Raw genomic sequence first — 15,500 nt, 5'->3', positions numbered from 1 at the left:
AATTTTTCAGGTTTATCTTCATTGAGGTACTTCTGGATTTTAGAAGATTCTACCTTGGGTGTAGGAGAAATTATAAAATTCACTGACTACGTAAATTTCAGTTTGGGAAGCGTGTCTTTTAAAATTCATAGTTTCCTGAAATACCTTTTCTTTCTGTTTATTGCTGCCAAAAAGAAACATTTTCAGATTGTGGAGATTTTGTTAAGGTAGTGTTAAGCTTTGATAAGCATAATCATCCTATTCTATATTATTTTTTCCCACATACCTATTTATTTATGTATGAGATCAACATATGATAAAGATTCCCCTGTATGTTTCTCTACAGTTAGAATAGGTTAATATTCTGTTAAGCAGTGAATTTTAAACTTCACTGTTCTTTCCATTCATAAGAACAAGCTCTACTGAATTTAGCTAGAATAACTTAAATAGAATTAAATATCTACATCATGTCATGCTTGACAGAACCCATTTTATAGCTAAAGTCCTCCAAAGTTCATGCCTTTCACTTACAGAAAGTCTTTCTTGCCAAAACCAGACTTTAAGTGAATAGTTAGATATCTTGATTGTTTTTCTTTTTTAAGTTTGGTTATCTTTTAATCTTGATTGTCTGTGATAAGCTTCTAAGCCATAATTAGAAAATGTACATATGGATTAAATATTGATTAAATATTCTTTAAAATATCTGAATAAGGTTGGACATGTAAATCTATATTTAAATATTTACATCATTATCCAATCTCTTAAGTTTTGAGAGAACTGAGCTCCCAATGTCAGCCTACCTGGAAATCTTAATAAAACTCACAATGTTTATATTTATATGTTTATTTCTAAACTATAGTTTGCTTGAGTTTGGGGGGGGGGGGCAGTAGTGAGTAACTTCTGTTTGAGATAAGTCTTCTGAATAAAGTTGTAACAAGCAGACTTTGTTTAAGCAATGTCCTCTTTTATAGTTGTATGCTGTCTCTGCTCAAATATTAATAGTTTATCTATTTTACTGTTTCTGCTGCAAGTGTAATAGAAATGAATATTTAACAGAGGATATTCTAACTATGCTTCACTATTTGTGCCATTGTTGCACAAAACTGGATCGTGTTGGCTCTCTTGCATCATGCATTTCACCCCTATAACATCTGTTATGCCCCAGAAGGCAGTTTGAACTTCTTGTGACTTCTAGTTCTTCTCATCAGGGAAAATGACGCTTCAACAGATGTAGGAACTGAATTCATGATGACACAAAGACTGTTTTGTCTACCTAAAAATAAAAAACTCCGTATTCTGTAAGACAGAAATTCAACAAGGAATCCATAATGATTCAAATAAAACTTTAGAACTTTATATCAGGACTGTGTTTCCTACTGACAAATCCAAATTAATGCTAATGTGATGAAATGGAAAGCTCAGTTATACTGAACTACTTAATTAATCATGAAACTTGATATCAAGCAATTAAAAATATAACTAATATCTCTCAGTACTGTCATACCCTGGAGAAGTGATGCTTTATGATTTAGTAGTAGCCTGCCCACTACAAAGTTGAAAAATAACCAGCCTCCACAGAGTTTAAATTTTTGTTTATTGGCTTTGCAGATGCAGTTTGTCCTTCAGATATTTCTCCAAAAAAAATTGCAGGCAAGCATTCAAGGCCACTGAATGGAAGACAGGCTATCATTAGGCCAGTTAATATATATTTATTCTTAAGAAAAAAGAAAAAAAAGACTATAATGTTGTAGTGCTTAAAGGATGTTAGAATACTGTCTGAATAGAAAACTTTACATAGTTCATTAAACTGCTAAAAACAAATGGAAGAAAAAATCTAAAAGTATATTTAAATGATAAAATGTTGAGTGAGTTACATTTGAATAGGCTATTAGGATTAAATTTTCACTGTAGGTTCCCACACACAGAGAAAAAAAAAAATTATTCTTTAGCATTTTTTTTATTCCCAAAGGATTACAAATGTATTAGGTATCTTTAAACACTGTAAGTCTCACGGACTTTACAAGCTCAACAAGAACATCATCTCTTTTTCAGTGGGTATGCAGATGATAGGATTTCTTCCCCATAGACTGTTCACTTAGATAGAAAAGAGATGTGACAGTATGTGGTAAAATCCTATTTTTTTCTAGCATTTTTTGTGGATTTGCTGTTTAATGATGATAATTTTAGTAATGATGTCATTACCTTTAATGGTCATCTTTTGTGTAACCTCTGACTGCATGCCATTCCTTCTTCAAAGGTCTACAGTGTTGGAGTCATCTTCATTGTCTATAGGAAAAAAAATAGTACCTTAGGTGACGTAAGATGTTTCTGAACTTTATTTCCACTGGGTGATTCCATCTCTTGAGTGAAAACAGCTTAACAGACTTAATTCAGCTCTATTTTTTTCTGTTGTTTTAAGGGAATTTTTTAGGGCAGAGGTATATGGTTCCTGATCGATCACTCATGGAAATAGCTCAAATCAGAACTGTAACTTTATGGATTGTATAATGCTTTTGTATTTCTGACTTTGCTGACTTAATAGTTGAAATTAAGTTAACTAATTGAGATTTTTAAAAAGAATCTAAAAAAGCATTTGCCCTAAAATAAAATGCCCTTGAACTGTCTGACACTTCACAAGTTCAGTGTACATTTAATAATTTCTGTTTCCTCATTTCAGCTTAGGAGTCCAAATAGATGTGAAGTATAGTGTTTAAAAACAAAACAAAGCACCCTTTTTGGTGTTTCAAAGTATATTAAAACTAGAAAATACTAGAAATTTAAGAGAGGATCTGTTTCTGTAAGGATTGTGTTAGTGTAATTTTCATTCAAAGCCCATTCACTTTTATCTGGGAATCAGTGGATTTAAACAGAATATTCTCAGAAGACTGCATAATAGAGGGAAAAAAGATTAACTAGGTGAATAGTTATTCTGCAACTGAATTTGATACCAATTAAAAACTTAGTAATTTATTCATGCTCAAGAATAACAAAGCCAACATTTCTAAGCATATTAAATATTAAATACTGGTGTAATCATTACTGAAAGCAAAACCACATCACCCAAGTTTACTTGCTACATGAAGTCAAAGCATACAAACCATATAGCCTAGGCTATAACTATGGTCGGAGAACTTATGCTAAACAGAATTAGGACCTTCACAAAGAATACAGTCCTCTCGGCTATATCTTGCAATCTACTTGTTTTTCTTAGAAGCTGCTGCCAAAGCCATCCTAATTAGCTTCTGTAGCTATCACTCCTCTCCTTAGTTCCACGTCGATCCCAAGCCATGTCTTGTTTTATCTTCATAGCTGTGTCCTTTCCTTTTTACTGCCTTCACTTTACCCTCTGCCTTTTGGTGAGTTTGAAGGCCAACAGATTTAGAAAGACCCCTCCATAACAGAGTGCTGTCTCATGGCTCAAAAGTAAATTCTAAAAGGTATTCAGATCTATTGATGTAGCATAAAACTGTTCAACTATATTATAAAAAATTTACATTGTGGAAACAGGGGCAGAATATGCTATGGTTTTGGTATCTTCCTGGTGTCATACTTTTCAATAAAACCAAAAGGAAGCTTTTCAGGTTTTTTGAGTGTTTGGGTGCTTCTTTTAAGAAATGGAATTATCAAGAAGTTGCTGGATGGAGTTACTAGTTGGAGCTGAGCTTTACCCAATATTTTTCAGATTTTTTTCAAATATTGTCTCTTTTTCCTTTTCAGTATCTTATATATTTTATAAATATGTTTTAAATATCCATTTGTATAGTATACACATTTAATGTATTTTAATATACTGCTAAGTGACAATAGAAGTACATATGTGAGTGACTGACACTTTTTCTAAGGTCTGACTGATGACACCTCACTTCTGTAGCATTAGGTAATCATCTGTGTAGACAGAGGTAGGACAGTTTTGTGATGCTTGTTCTGAAATGTGAAGGATACTACTGCAAATGGGACTGAAATCAATTAGTCTGCTAAATATTAGATCTTGTGAATAGAGTCATCCGTCTCCATATTTAACAGAACAAATGGACCTCTTATTGCTTTTCTTACTTATCTTCCTAAGTGATTTTTAAACCCATTAAGGAATAATTCAACAGAATCCTCTTAGTGTAGTACAGCTGATAATAATTCTTTTATGATGACTATGATCAAAAGGGAAGGGATTGGTTATATCACCTAGTGCTGATAGTCCTTTTATTTGCTATAAAATTGCACATGTACTGAAGACTAAGTAAAGCCCTGACTGACTTCACTTTTTCCCAGAATGGCTATACTACAGTAGTATTGCGCTCCACAGTCTTCTACCTGAAGAGATCTTCTAGATCTTGCCTTTTTTAAATTGTTTTGTTTTGTTTTGTTTTGTTTTAATTTATAGCTAGGCAGGTAATATCCTTGGAAACATGCAAAAAGGCATGTCAGATCTATCAAAAAGCTACTATTCATATCTGGGCTTGGTTTAACATAGCTAGACACAGCCTCTACTGACTTGAATTTTTGGAACATCTTCACTGACCTGGTAAAAATAGCATTCACCTGTGTATTCAAAGACCTTCAAGCTGGTCTGGTACAAACAACTTCCTTTTATACTAATCCATTAGCTGTTAGTGTACAGCAATAACTTGAATTGCATGTGCATTGCATGCAGTCTTCATCGGAGCTTATAATAACCTAAGCATCTATGTAGTTCTTCTTGAAATAACTTTGGAATTAATGTAAAACTTTCTGGATGTGTTGTCTCTTTGCAATATTTTACTTTCGGTAAATAACGAGTGAGCCTTTTCCTATCTTAATACTGTACTATTTGCCTGACTACCTAATAAGCACAGATTGCTAGATTAATCACTTGGGCAATATTTTTTTCATTCTAGCTTGCATAAAGCAATATTTTTCTATTTACATGAAGCAGAGCTAAGAAAACGATGAGACTGGAAAAATTGGACAGATGGTCTTATATTTTTCTATTTTGTAAAAATTAAATTAGCATATGTAGAAAATATGATTTCTTTTTGGTTTCAGAGATGTAGCTAACATGTCTGCACAGAGTTTATAACTGCACTTACGCTAAGAATTTTAAATGGAGTTTGGCCCTTTGCCAAAACTGTGTTAGACTCAAATATCTATTTCATTGATGAAAGAAAAATATTCTCTAACTTTGTTTATCGCTTCTCACCATGCAGTTCCTTACATTCTACCTGACATTTATTACTTAATCTATTGCATTTACATAGTTCAACATCAGTTATTACAGTTATTGGAACTAAGCAATGAAATTGTCCTTGAAGCAATACTGCTGAAATGCTAACGTATATATTTCTGAAGCAACTCTACAAGACTACAAACTCTATAAAAAAATATTATACCAGAGCAGTGGTGGCATAGGACCTAAAAAGTGAGTCTACAATTTGAAATAAACGTCCGGGCTCTAATCTCTTGAAATTCGCCAACCTCTGAATTTATTAGTACCTTGATTTCTAGCCATCAGTTATATGTCCTGCGGTGAAAGTGAAGCTTACCCTGACAGGTAAATAAAGAAGCGAGGCTTTGAATAGCCTTCTGGACGATTATTACTCCTTGATGCTTATTGCAACAAAAATAAAACTTTGTCTGAAGCTAATTTCCTTTCCTACACTTAAGCTTGTCCTTTGCTTCTGGTACCATGGATGTAAAGACCATAGATGAGAATAAGCACATTAGTCTCTTTCTCTGTCAGTGCTATGCATGTGTTCTGAAGGAGTCTTCACTGTGTTCCTTGCTATTGCAGTGAGGATGGTACTAGTACCTGCTCTGGTACTAGATTCAATCTTTTTACAGTCCACTTCAGTTTCTTCCTGACCTCTAGGCAGTCATCCCTCTTCCTGACAGTCTTTATGGACTGACAAGTTTTGATGTTAGCAAACAGAGTACACACAGATATTTAGTTTTGCCTGAAGTAGGATGTGTTCTTGCGGGCTTTTTGTGGTTTTTCTTCTTAGCTATTTTCTTATGGGGGGCAGGGTATAAAATATTAATAATAATTTAAAAAAACCCCATAAGTTCAATCATGATGATCTCCTCAGGAAGAGTATCCACAATACAGGACATCTCATGAAAAATGTTATTTACCACACAGATATTTAATTTTTTTTTTTTTTTTTTTTTTTACAAAATACCCAATTCTCTTAAATTTATTTTGGCAGACTGATACTGAAGTAATCTTTAGTTTTCCTTTTGATATGACTATTGAAAAAAATCAAATCTGGTCTAATTCTTGCTTATCCAGGCTGATTACATGAAAGTACATCAGTTAATAGCAAATCTATTTCATGATGGTTTTCTCTTAATCGTAATAATTGTCACATTAATATGTATGGAATACTACTTAGATAATGATTTTTTCTGTGCTCATCTTTTTTTTAATTTTTATTATCAACAGAACCAAATCATTGTGTTTTTTAGCAGGTTTTAGAGTTCTAACATATACATGGGTGAAATTTCTCACACTAAAAAGTTAGTTTGGAGTGTAATACTCCCCACCTCTAGAGATGTTTGTCTTGTTGGGCCTTCATACCAATTATACAAAAGGAGTCTAGTGAGATTGGGACATTCAGTGTACCCTTGTTTTGCAGTTTTCAAAAAGGTGAAATATTTCCACATACACAGAATAGACCATAATTATTATATTTCAAGACTGAAACCCCTAGATTGTTGAAACAATAATTTTTAACCTTCAGATACACCCCAGTTCCCTACTATGTAAATTACTGAATGAAAATTTAGATTACTTTCGTCTCTAAAAAATGAGTCCTTTTTTTGTCCGACTTTTTCTGTCTTGATTAGAGCTTGAAATTAACATGACTGACTTCATCCTTATTATTGTCCAATTTTGTAAGGTAATGGATGTTAAAGAGCTGCAGCTACTCAGGATGATGATAATGCTGGAATTGTGATTATTGAAGAGTACATAGTTATTTTTGCATAAATAAGCCCTTCATCAATAATACTGGCTGTGTTGGGTAGGTTATTCATGGGGTCGTGGGACAATAAGGTAGTTCAAGGTGGAAGGGACTTAAGAAGGTCTCTAGTCCAACCTCCTGCTCAAAGCAGGTCCAGTTACAAAGATAGGCCAGATTGTTCGAGGCTTTATCCAGTGAGCTCTTGAAAACCGAAATAACCAAGACTGCATAATCTTTCTGGGCAATCTGCTCTACTGTCTGGCTGTCTGCATCATGAAAAAGGTTTTCCTTATGCTCAGCCTGAACCTCTCTTGTTCCAACTTGTCTTTTGTCTGTCTGCCATATACCACTGTGAAGAGCCTGGCTCCATCTTCTTGATGAATTCCCCATAGGTGTGGGCAGGTGGCTGTTAGGTTGCACTGCAGCTCTCTCTTCTGCAGATTGAACAAGCTTAGCTCCCCCCAGCCTCTTCTCACTGGTTGTATGACTCCCAACAGGTTATTCCCCCCGAGGTGCAGAATTTAGCATGTATCATCATTGACTATTTTGGTGTTTGCGTTGACAAATTCTTCCAGTGTCTTTAGGTCAATGACCTCCTTCACATCATTCATAAAGGTGTTAAATAGGACAGATCCCAGGACAGAACCCTACAGTACCCCACTTGTTACTGGTCTCCAGGTAGAGTATGACCCATTAGCCATTGCTCTCTAAGCCTAACCATCCAACAGGCTTTTTATCAGCCTAGCTGTCCACTCATCCAGACTGTAACACCCTAACTTGATGTGGTGGGTTGGGCCAAGCACCCACACAGCCACTTGCCCATTCCCCCCCACCCCCAGCAAGACTGGGATGAAAATAGGAGGATTGGGAGTGAGAAAACTCATGGGTCAAGGTAAAGAGAGGAAAATCACTGGCAAATTATTGTTGTGGGCAAAACAGACTCTAGCTGGGGAATTTAACTTTATTTATCAACCATTAACATAAACATTTAATTACTGATTTAAGTAGTGGGAAACAAAGAAAACAAGTACTTAAACACTTAGGGAAAACACCTTTCTTCCCCATTCCCAGGCTCCAGATACCTCTCCTTCCCCGTTCCTAGTCTCCACTCCACTTTTTGTCACCATCAATGAAGGTTATGCTCAGTCCCTTCAGTGAGGTGATGGGTGATGCAGGAGGTTGGGGTCAGGACATAGGGGTTTCTTTCTGCCATTCCTTCTTTCTCACTCTTTTCTTCCATTGCTCCTTCTGACTAACTCATTTCCTCTGTTCTATTGTCAGTTATCCACAGACCACAATCCTCTTGAGGGTGTAGTTGCTCTAGCAGGGGCTTATGCATGGGCCACAGTCCCTTCAGGGGTGTTACCAACTGTGCCATGGAGCACCTCCTATTGCTCTGGCCTTCTTGTTCCTCCGTCGTGGTGTTCTAAGATGTGCCACAAACTCCTCCAACTGTCTCAGCTGCGTCCTGCAGTGGGTCCATTGTAGAGCCAGCTAGAACTGGCTGTGTCTGTCACAGTGCCACCCCCACCTCCCTCCCACAGAAATCACCCCTGCAACCATCCCCTGCTACCAAAACCTTGCTATTTATACCAAGTACACTTGAATATGAGAATATTGTGGGAGGCAGTGTCAAGAACCTTGGTAAAGTCAAGGTAATTGCCACCCACTGTTCTTCCCTCATCCACAAAACTAATCATTTTATCCTAGAAGGCAGTGGGGTTGGTCAGGCATGATTTAGCCTTGGTCAGTCTATGCTGAGTATTCCCAGTCACCTTATTCTCACTGAGTTTTTGGTTTTATGTTCATGTGTATTTCTATGCCTTTTTCTTTTTTCCTTTAATTTTGTCCTCAGTTTTAGGATATGAGGCTGTTATCCTTTGTGTAACATCTTTCCTTTATTTTTATTGTTTTTCCACCTCTATATATACTCCAGTTCAAAAGATACAATGCTTAGCTGAAACTTTTCAGATTTGTTCAAGAGGTTCTATAGTATAGAATAAGAAAATACAAAACCTGAAAATATAAAATTTAAACTGATAAATGCCAAAATGCATTCACAACCTTCCTTATATTTTTCAGCTCTACTTCAAGTTACAATTTCACTTAGCAAAGTTGAGCTCAGTGTGGGTGAATCCAAGTTCTTCACATGCACAGGTATGTATTCATTTTACTTGTAGCTATGTATTTTTTTTGTTACATTTTGAACCTTCTACATAATTTGAAACTGAATTAATTGATTCACAAGATTAATTTAAATTAGCATATTTTTTGTATATTCACATTGACTTGTGAGAATTGCAATAAATAGTAGATTTTCACTGGCTTCACATTTCCAGTCTAGAAACTATTCATTTCAGACTCTGAATCAATCAGTTTGAATTGTCTATATCAGTACAAGTAGTTTATATCTGTTAGGATGCTTCTTTAGTTAAAATATTTTCACTTGTTTAAACTAAGGAGTTAAATAAGATACTAGGCTAAGCTTTAGTATCCTCTCCAACCTAATGAGACATCCAAAGAGTCTTTTCTAGTGAAGCAGATAGCAGTCAGGAGGAGAAGAGTTTGCATTTGCAGCTACCTGATGTGGAATCTTGATGTTGCTGAGTTGCCATCTTCCGTTGACAATAACACATGGCCTGACTATACTGATAATGCAACTGACTGATGACTTGACCTGTTGATCCAGTGGCTGCTGAACAGCTTGTTTCTTTCCTTTAAGACTTTATACCTTTCTGTGTTTATTTTTTTCCCTCTTGAACCCTTGAGCTACTAGTATGATTGTTGAGCCAGGATAACATCTGCCTGTAGTTTTGCCTTGCTTGTCTTTCTACAGACTTTCTCACAACTCTCATAATTTAGCAATTCTCTGACATTGCATAGACATTGTGCATTGGGTAGGCATATACGTTGCATAATGTCTACCTGAACTTCTAATGTTGGATTGGGTTTTGTTTTTGTTTGTAGCCATTGGTGAGCCTGACAACATAGATTGGTACAATCCACAAGGAGAGAAGATTGTTTCTAGTCAAAGAGTGGTTGTTCAGAAAGAAGGTGTTCGATCACGTCTAACCATTTATAATGCAGATATAGAAGACGCTGGTATATATCGGTGTCAAGCAACTGATGCTAAAGGACAAACTCAAGAAGCTACAGTTGTTTTAGAAATTTATCGTAAGTAAAATATTATCAATTAATAAATGAAAGACTATGTTTTAAAGCCCACTGCTATTGAGAAAGTAAAGCCTATCAAAATATCTTCCTAGGCTCTGAATTTTATCTTCCAAATAATTGCATCTCCTGGAGTTTAGTTAATAGATATTATGATGAAGACTTAAATGAAATGCATGGCCACTTTGTAATATTGTAGATCACTTTTCCTTTGTATATTAGAATGCCAACTTATGAGGGTGCACTGTATGCCCCTCATGGAAAAGAGGAAATATGAGAAAAAGTTATGTCAATCTAATTCTTTTACAAATACATCTACAACCTATTACAAATATGTGCATAAATAAAAGTCCAGGAATTGCAATATATGTTATTAAAAAAAGTGGAGTTTAGACTGAATTAGTTATTTTTATGTCAGTCTTTTCCTATTCTTGGCCTTACAATGGAATTTTGTCATAAAGCATTGAAGTTTAATGTGATAAGCAACCAAAATGCATTTCAGTTGCAAACAACTAATTGAGGAGTATATTTGAAAAGTAAATACATTCTATTGTGGTAAAAGATTCTCTGAGAGGATGGTTTGGGTTTTTTTCGATTTAGTTAAATAACTTTACATTGTACTGTACTCTTTTAGATCAATCAAAAATGCCTAAAAGCAATACATTAAACAAGTACACAGTGAAGGTATAAGGCAAGGTCTTTATTGGTGAAAGGGTGGGACATATGCTAGCAGCCTTTCAGCTGAGTTATTCTCTAATTTCATTGGAGAATAGTTTTTTAATATTCATTAAAAAATTCGTTGTGGATGGTCTGAGTACTGAGGAACTGCAATGAGACTGAAAATACAGAGTAGAATCATAAAGCACTGCTTCTGAAAGGTACAGACAACTCAGATAACAAAAGACATACAATTTAAAAAAAATCTGTTGATAAAACAACAATTAAAATGGTGATCGCAGTTACAAGCGATTACATGACGGCTTGAAAGCTGGCAGTTCAAAGGATTTCAAGTTTTGTGGAATTCATTTGTATGCTTAAAACTGCCAGTCACTCCATTAGCGGACTGCTGAGCAAAATTGAAACCTTTTGAAGTGTTTCCATGTGGTAATTTTAATAATTCTGAGGTTAGGTAAACCAAAGACCTACACAAGAAATGTGAAGGTTTATGGGAACTGACATATAAAAGTTTCATTATTGGTATTTGTGATGTATTGTAAGGAAAAAGCAAGATACGCTGTACTCCTAGGGTCTGGTTCAGCACTCACTGATGTCTGTAAACATTTTTTTTCTGACTTACATATGGTCAAATACTTCAAACATTTTATACAAATATTTTGTAAAAGTATATTAGAGATGTATATAATATAAGTGTGCTCCATCTGCTGTGGGAACTATGTGGTTTATTTGAATCTGCACTTGTATCAATACAAAAAGTTGGAGGTAGAGTTGCATCTCTGACTTATGTTCTCCAAAGTGTCCTCTGAAATGTAATTGGCAGTCTTTGATCCTAGAGAAACTAGATAGGTTTGTTTTTCTGTGTGCAACAAATTCTTCCAGAATTTTTTGTCAGGCAATTGGTTTCTGCATTAGATCTTGTATGAGATCATGGATTAATGCTATCTTGGACTTACAAGACTAAATTCTAATAATACTGAACTTACTGAACCCACTAACAAAATTAAATATCAAGTTTGGTTATTTGGGTTGGAAAAACTAAAAGCCTCATCAGGTCTAAAAAAATATTGTTATTTCCTCAAAAAAATGCTACAATTTCTTATGACTTAATATTATTTAATTTTTCCCACATAGTTTCCCACTCACTTTTAAGATTTTGTGTTTTGCTCAGCTGATGTTTTTCACAGTCAGTGAGGTTAAAGTTCCACCTTTTTAATAAGACTTTTCCAAATAATATTGGTGGTTTTGATGGAATAAAAACATGAGGTTTTAATTCAATAATAACATCATAAGGAATAAAACACACGAGAGTAAATAGACTATTATCATGAATATATAAACCTCTAAAAACCTAGAGTTTCAAAACTGGGCTCTGGAACATTGAAAACAATGAAAAATATATTTATAAAACATACTCAGTTTATATAAATAAAAGAAAGATTTTCATAATGCAAAATGATTGTAAAATTATTTCTACAGACAGAGTAGAAGTCATGTGTCCAGGACCATTTGAGTTTTATCTGGGAAAATTTATTATGGAAATAATTCTGTATTATCACAATGAGAAGGCTTAATAGTCATCTTTATCTGATTCGGTGTCACATATAATTTTAATGCTAAGTGAACTGGAAGACACTTACTATATTCTGTTTTCTTCCTTTTCAGAAAAGCTCACTTTCCGAGACATAGTATCACCACAAGAGTTCAGGCAGGGAGAAGATGCAGAAGTTGTTTGTCGTGTTACTAGTTCACCTGCTCCCATTGTCAGCTGGTTGTATCGGAATGAGGAAGTCACAACTATTGCTGACAGTTAGTATTTTGGTAACTCTTTAAGTTATACATTCTAATTAATTTTAAAATATTATTGCAAAAGAAGACTAATCACATTATAGTGGAGGATTGATTTTGATTAACCCATCAGCTTAAGTAGAATTTAATGAGGTTTTGTGGTCTATAGAGAACCCGTATGCAATGGTTTCCTTCATGCGTCATTTTTTCCGGTTGGGAATTTTGGCTAGATGTTACATGAGGGTGCAAATGACAAAAAGATTTCTGGGAGCTCCTTTGCAGGAGCTTTTCCTGGGCTGCCATGTATGTAGGAGTTGAATACACTGTTAAAACATACACAGGTAAACTTCACTGTCCGCACAAAGCTATGACACTGACCAAACACTGAATTGACTTTGGTATACTTGCACAGTAGCTCAGAGAATCCTGGGTGGACAGGCTTTTTGCACTTTTGTGAGAGTTTACTTGTATGACTGTAAGTTATCTTTTGAGTTACAAACAACTGGGGATATAGGTGATTTGCTTAGGCTAGATTCCCTAACAGCTAGGCTGATAAAGTTATGTGAAGATGAATCTCACCTTCCCCACATGCAAGTTCTAAGTCTGTAGAGAGACAATTAATTAGACATATAGAATTTATTTGGTTTACCCTGTCAAAAACTGTGAACCATTTTTTCACTGCTGTCTCAATAGTTGTCTTTGCCTTTGTGGAAAACAGGACTTTCCACATTTTCTGGAAATGGAACTACCATTGTTGGTGAACCAGCTTATCCACCTTCTCATCAGTTTTTATCTCTGCATGTACTAAAACTCAAGGTTGTAGTGTATGCATTTAAAATTCTTGTTCTTTAGAAATTAAATATTTTTATTTCAAAATGAAAATGAAAAGTTATATTTGGTCTCTTATGCAATCACATAAACAAATGTGGAGCAGTTGCTGGAGGGGGGGGAAAGCTTGTTTGATGTTTCTGGACTCTGGCAGACTCCTCTCCCTTATGAAAGAAAGTTTTGATTAAACTTCTTTCTTATTTAGTTTATCCTATCCCTTCTGTCATCTAGACACAGGGACTAAGAAGAAATAGCAAACTTCTACCCTTAGAAAAAATGGGTTGATATTTTAATATATATCATTAAACAGTGAAGGTAGGTGAGACATAGAGGATTTTGAAAAATAAGAACTCTGAAAACAAAACAAGATTTGGCAATGTAGCAAAAAGTCTTTTTCAAGGATGCAGCTCAGCTTGATGAAGTAAAACTGCCTCAAAGATCTCTCTCAAAATTTTTTAGTATTGCCATTTTATTTGTTTTTCTAATCAATCTGGCTTCTGTAGGATTAGCAAAGGAAATAAAGCAACTATTCCTTTCTTTTTCAAAATCATACATTTTGAAAATTCTGAGGTTTTGAATTTCAATGCATGAACTTGTCTCATAATGCTTACAATGTGAAAAAGTACAATGATAGAAACAAGTTTTAATTTAAATAGCAGAATACCTTCCTTATGTTCTGATCTACAGTAGTATCCAAATAAGACTGCAGTCATGCATGGGAGGAAACAACGTTTTAAATCATGTAAAAATAGGACATTGTGAACATTGTGAGTTTTGGCTATGTATATATGGCTTTATAATGCAGATGGAAAAAGAGTATACCCAAAGTCTTACAATTAAGAAATTTTTTTCATGCCTTGAGAAATCAAAAGACTTAGTTTCATGTTACATTTCCAGCTTCAAAATCTCCAATGAACGATCAGTACCTGTAACCTATTTGCATAATTTAAAATTAGATAACATCAAATTCTTCTGTCATGTTTTAAATGGTACCTATTAAAAAAGAAGTAACTATTCTTGTTGGGTTCTAGTTCATAGTAAGCTAAAATACTGAATAATTTCCTATCCAAACTGAATTGTATATCGCAGTTTATTTGGGGGCCATGAGAAAGCAGCTTCTATTTTAAGCATTCTAGCATTGGCATAATAGGAAGAAATGAGATAATGTCATTGCTTTAATTTCATGGCTTTTCTGTTATATTCTTGACCATTCTTCTGTTGTATGTGTTACAACTAGCAGGATTTTTGCAGTACAGGCTTTTGACTATTTCAGTTTTGGAAATTCTTGACAATTACTAGTATGTATATTTGTATGTTCCATTTGAACAGAAAGCTGATTTCTTCTCCCAGAAGGCCTGTGCACAAAATCAGAAGTGAATATTTAAAGATTTTTCCTGTGTAGTAAGTCTATAGCTGAAATAGCTATAGGTGAAATAGCCTCTCACCATTCTGAATTAGTTTCTGTATGTTCCCAAAACTTTATGATGTGCTCCATTGCTAGATCATCCTAGGATTTATATTCTCTTTTGAGTTCTACAAACAAAGATGTAAGAAAAAAACTGTGGGAGTGGCTGTCCTTCATTCTTTGGCAAAATAAAAAACAAACAAAACAAACCTAGGTGAATAATGACCTCCAAAAGTCTGTCTGGTCTTATGTTAAGATTTAATAGGGCAATATATAAAGCATCATTTTCTGGGAATGTTCTAATCTTTTCTCTATTGTTATCAAAAGCTGAATTGTCGTGACTCATAATTCCATTGTATGGGAGTCAGGGACATTTTACTAGCTATAAAAGTGAATGGGATTGTTTTCACTGATCAGTTCTTATCTGGAGTCGTAAGTGACTCGCTCTGTTTTTGCACAATTCTGGGGCTTCAAAGGACATTGAATACAACTCATTCTACATTGCTTAAAGCAAATATAGAAATTTTATGTACAGACATTTGTATATTAGTTTATGTTTGGAGCTGACCTCAGAAGAAGGTTAGCTGCCCCTGTTAATACAAATATGCTACATATATATTACCCACTCTCTGTATAAATATGCATGTTTTATTCTGTCACTGCTCAAATCATTAAGGTATGTCAGAATTCCACTATCAGATTAACGATTTTCTATAAAC

General features: G+C 34.7%; 1 protein-coding gene across 1 annotated transcript in view; it reads left to right on the top strand.

The window, feature by feature from the left end:
• The window catches only part of NCAM2 (neural cell adhesion molecule 2), a 331,544-nt gene that overhangs the window by 164,896 nt on the left and 151,148 nt on the right, over positions 1-15,500 (top strand). The window contains exons 2-4 of the mRNA XM_052794652.1: positions 8,997-9,071; positions 9,882-10,088; positions 12,426-12,569. Of these exons, the coding sequence (XP_052650612.1) occupies positions 8,997-9,071; positions 9,882-10,088; positions 12,426-12,569 (426 nt within the window). The remainder of the gene's footprint in view (positions 1-8,996; positions 9,072-9,881; positions 10,089-12,425; positions 12,570-15,500) is intronic.

Source organism: Harpia harpyja, chromosome 8 (assembly GCF_026419915.1).
Source record: "Harpia harpyja isolate bHarHar1 chromosome 8, bHarHar1 primary haplotype, whole genome shotgun sequence".
Lineage (NCBI taxonomy): Eukaryota > Metazoa > Chordata > Aves > Accipitriformes > Accipitridae > Harpia > Harpia harpyja.
This window is presented reverse-complemented; position numbering and strand designations above follow the sequence as displayed.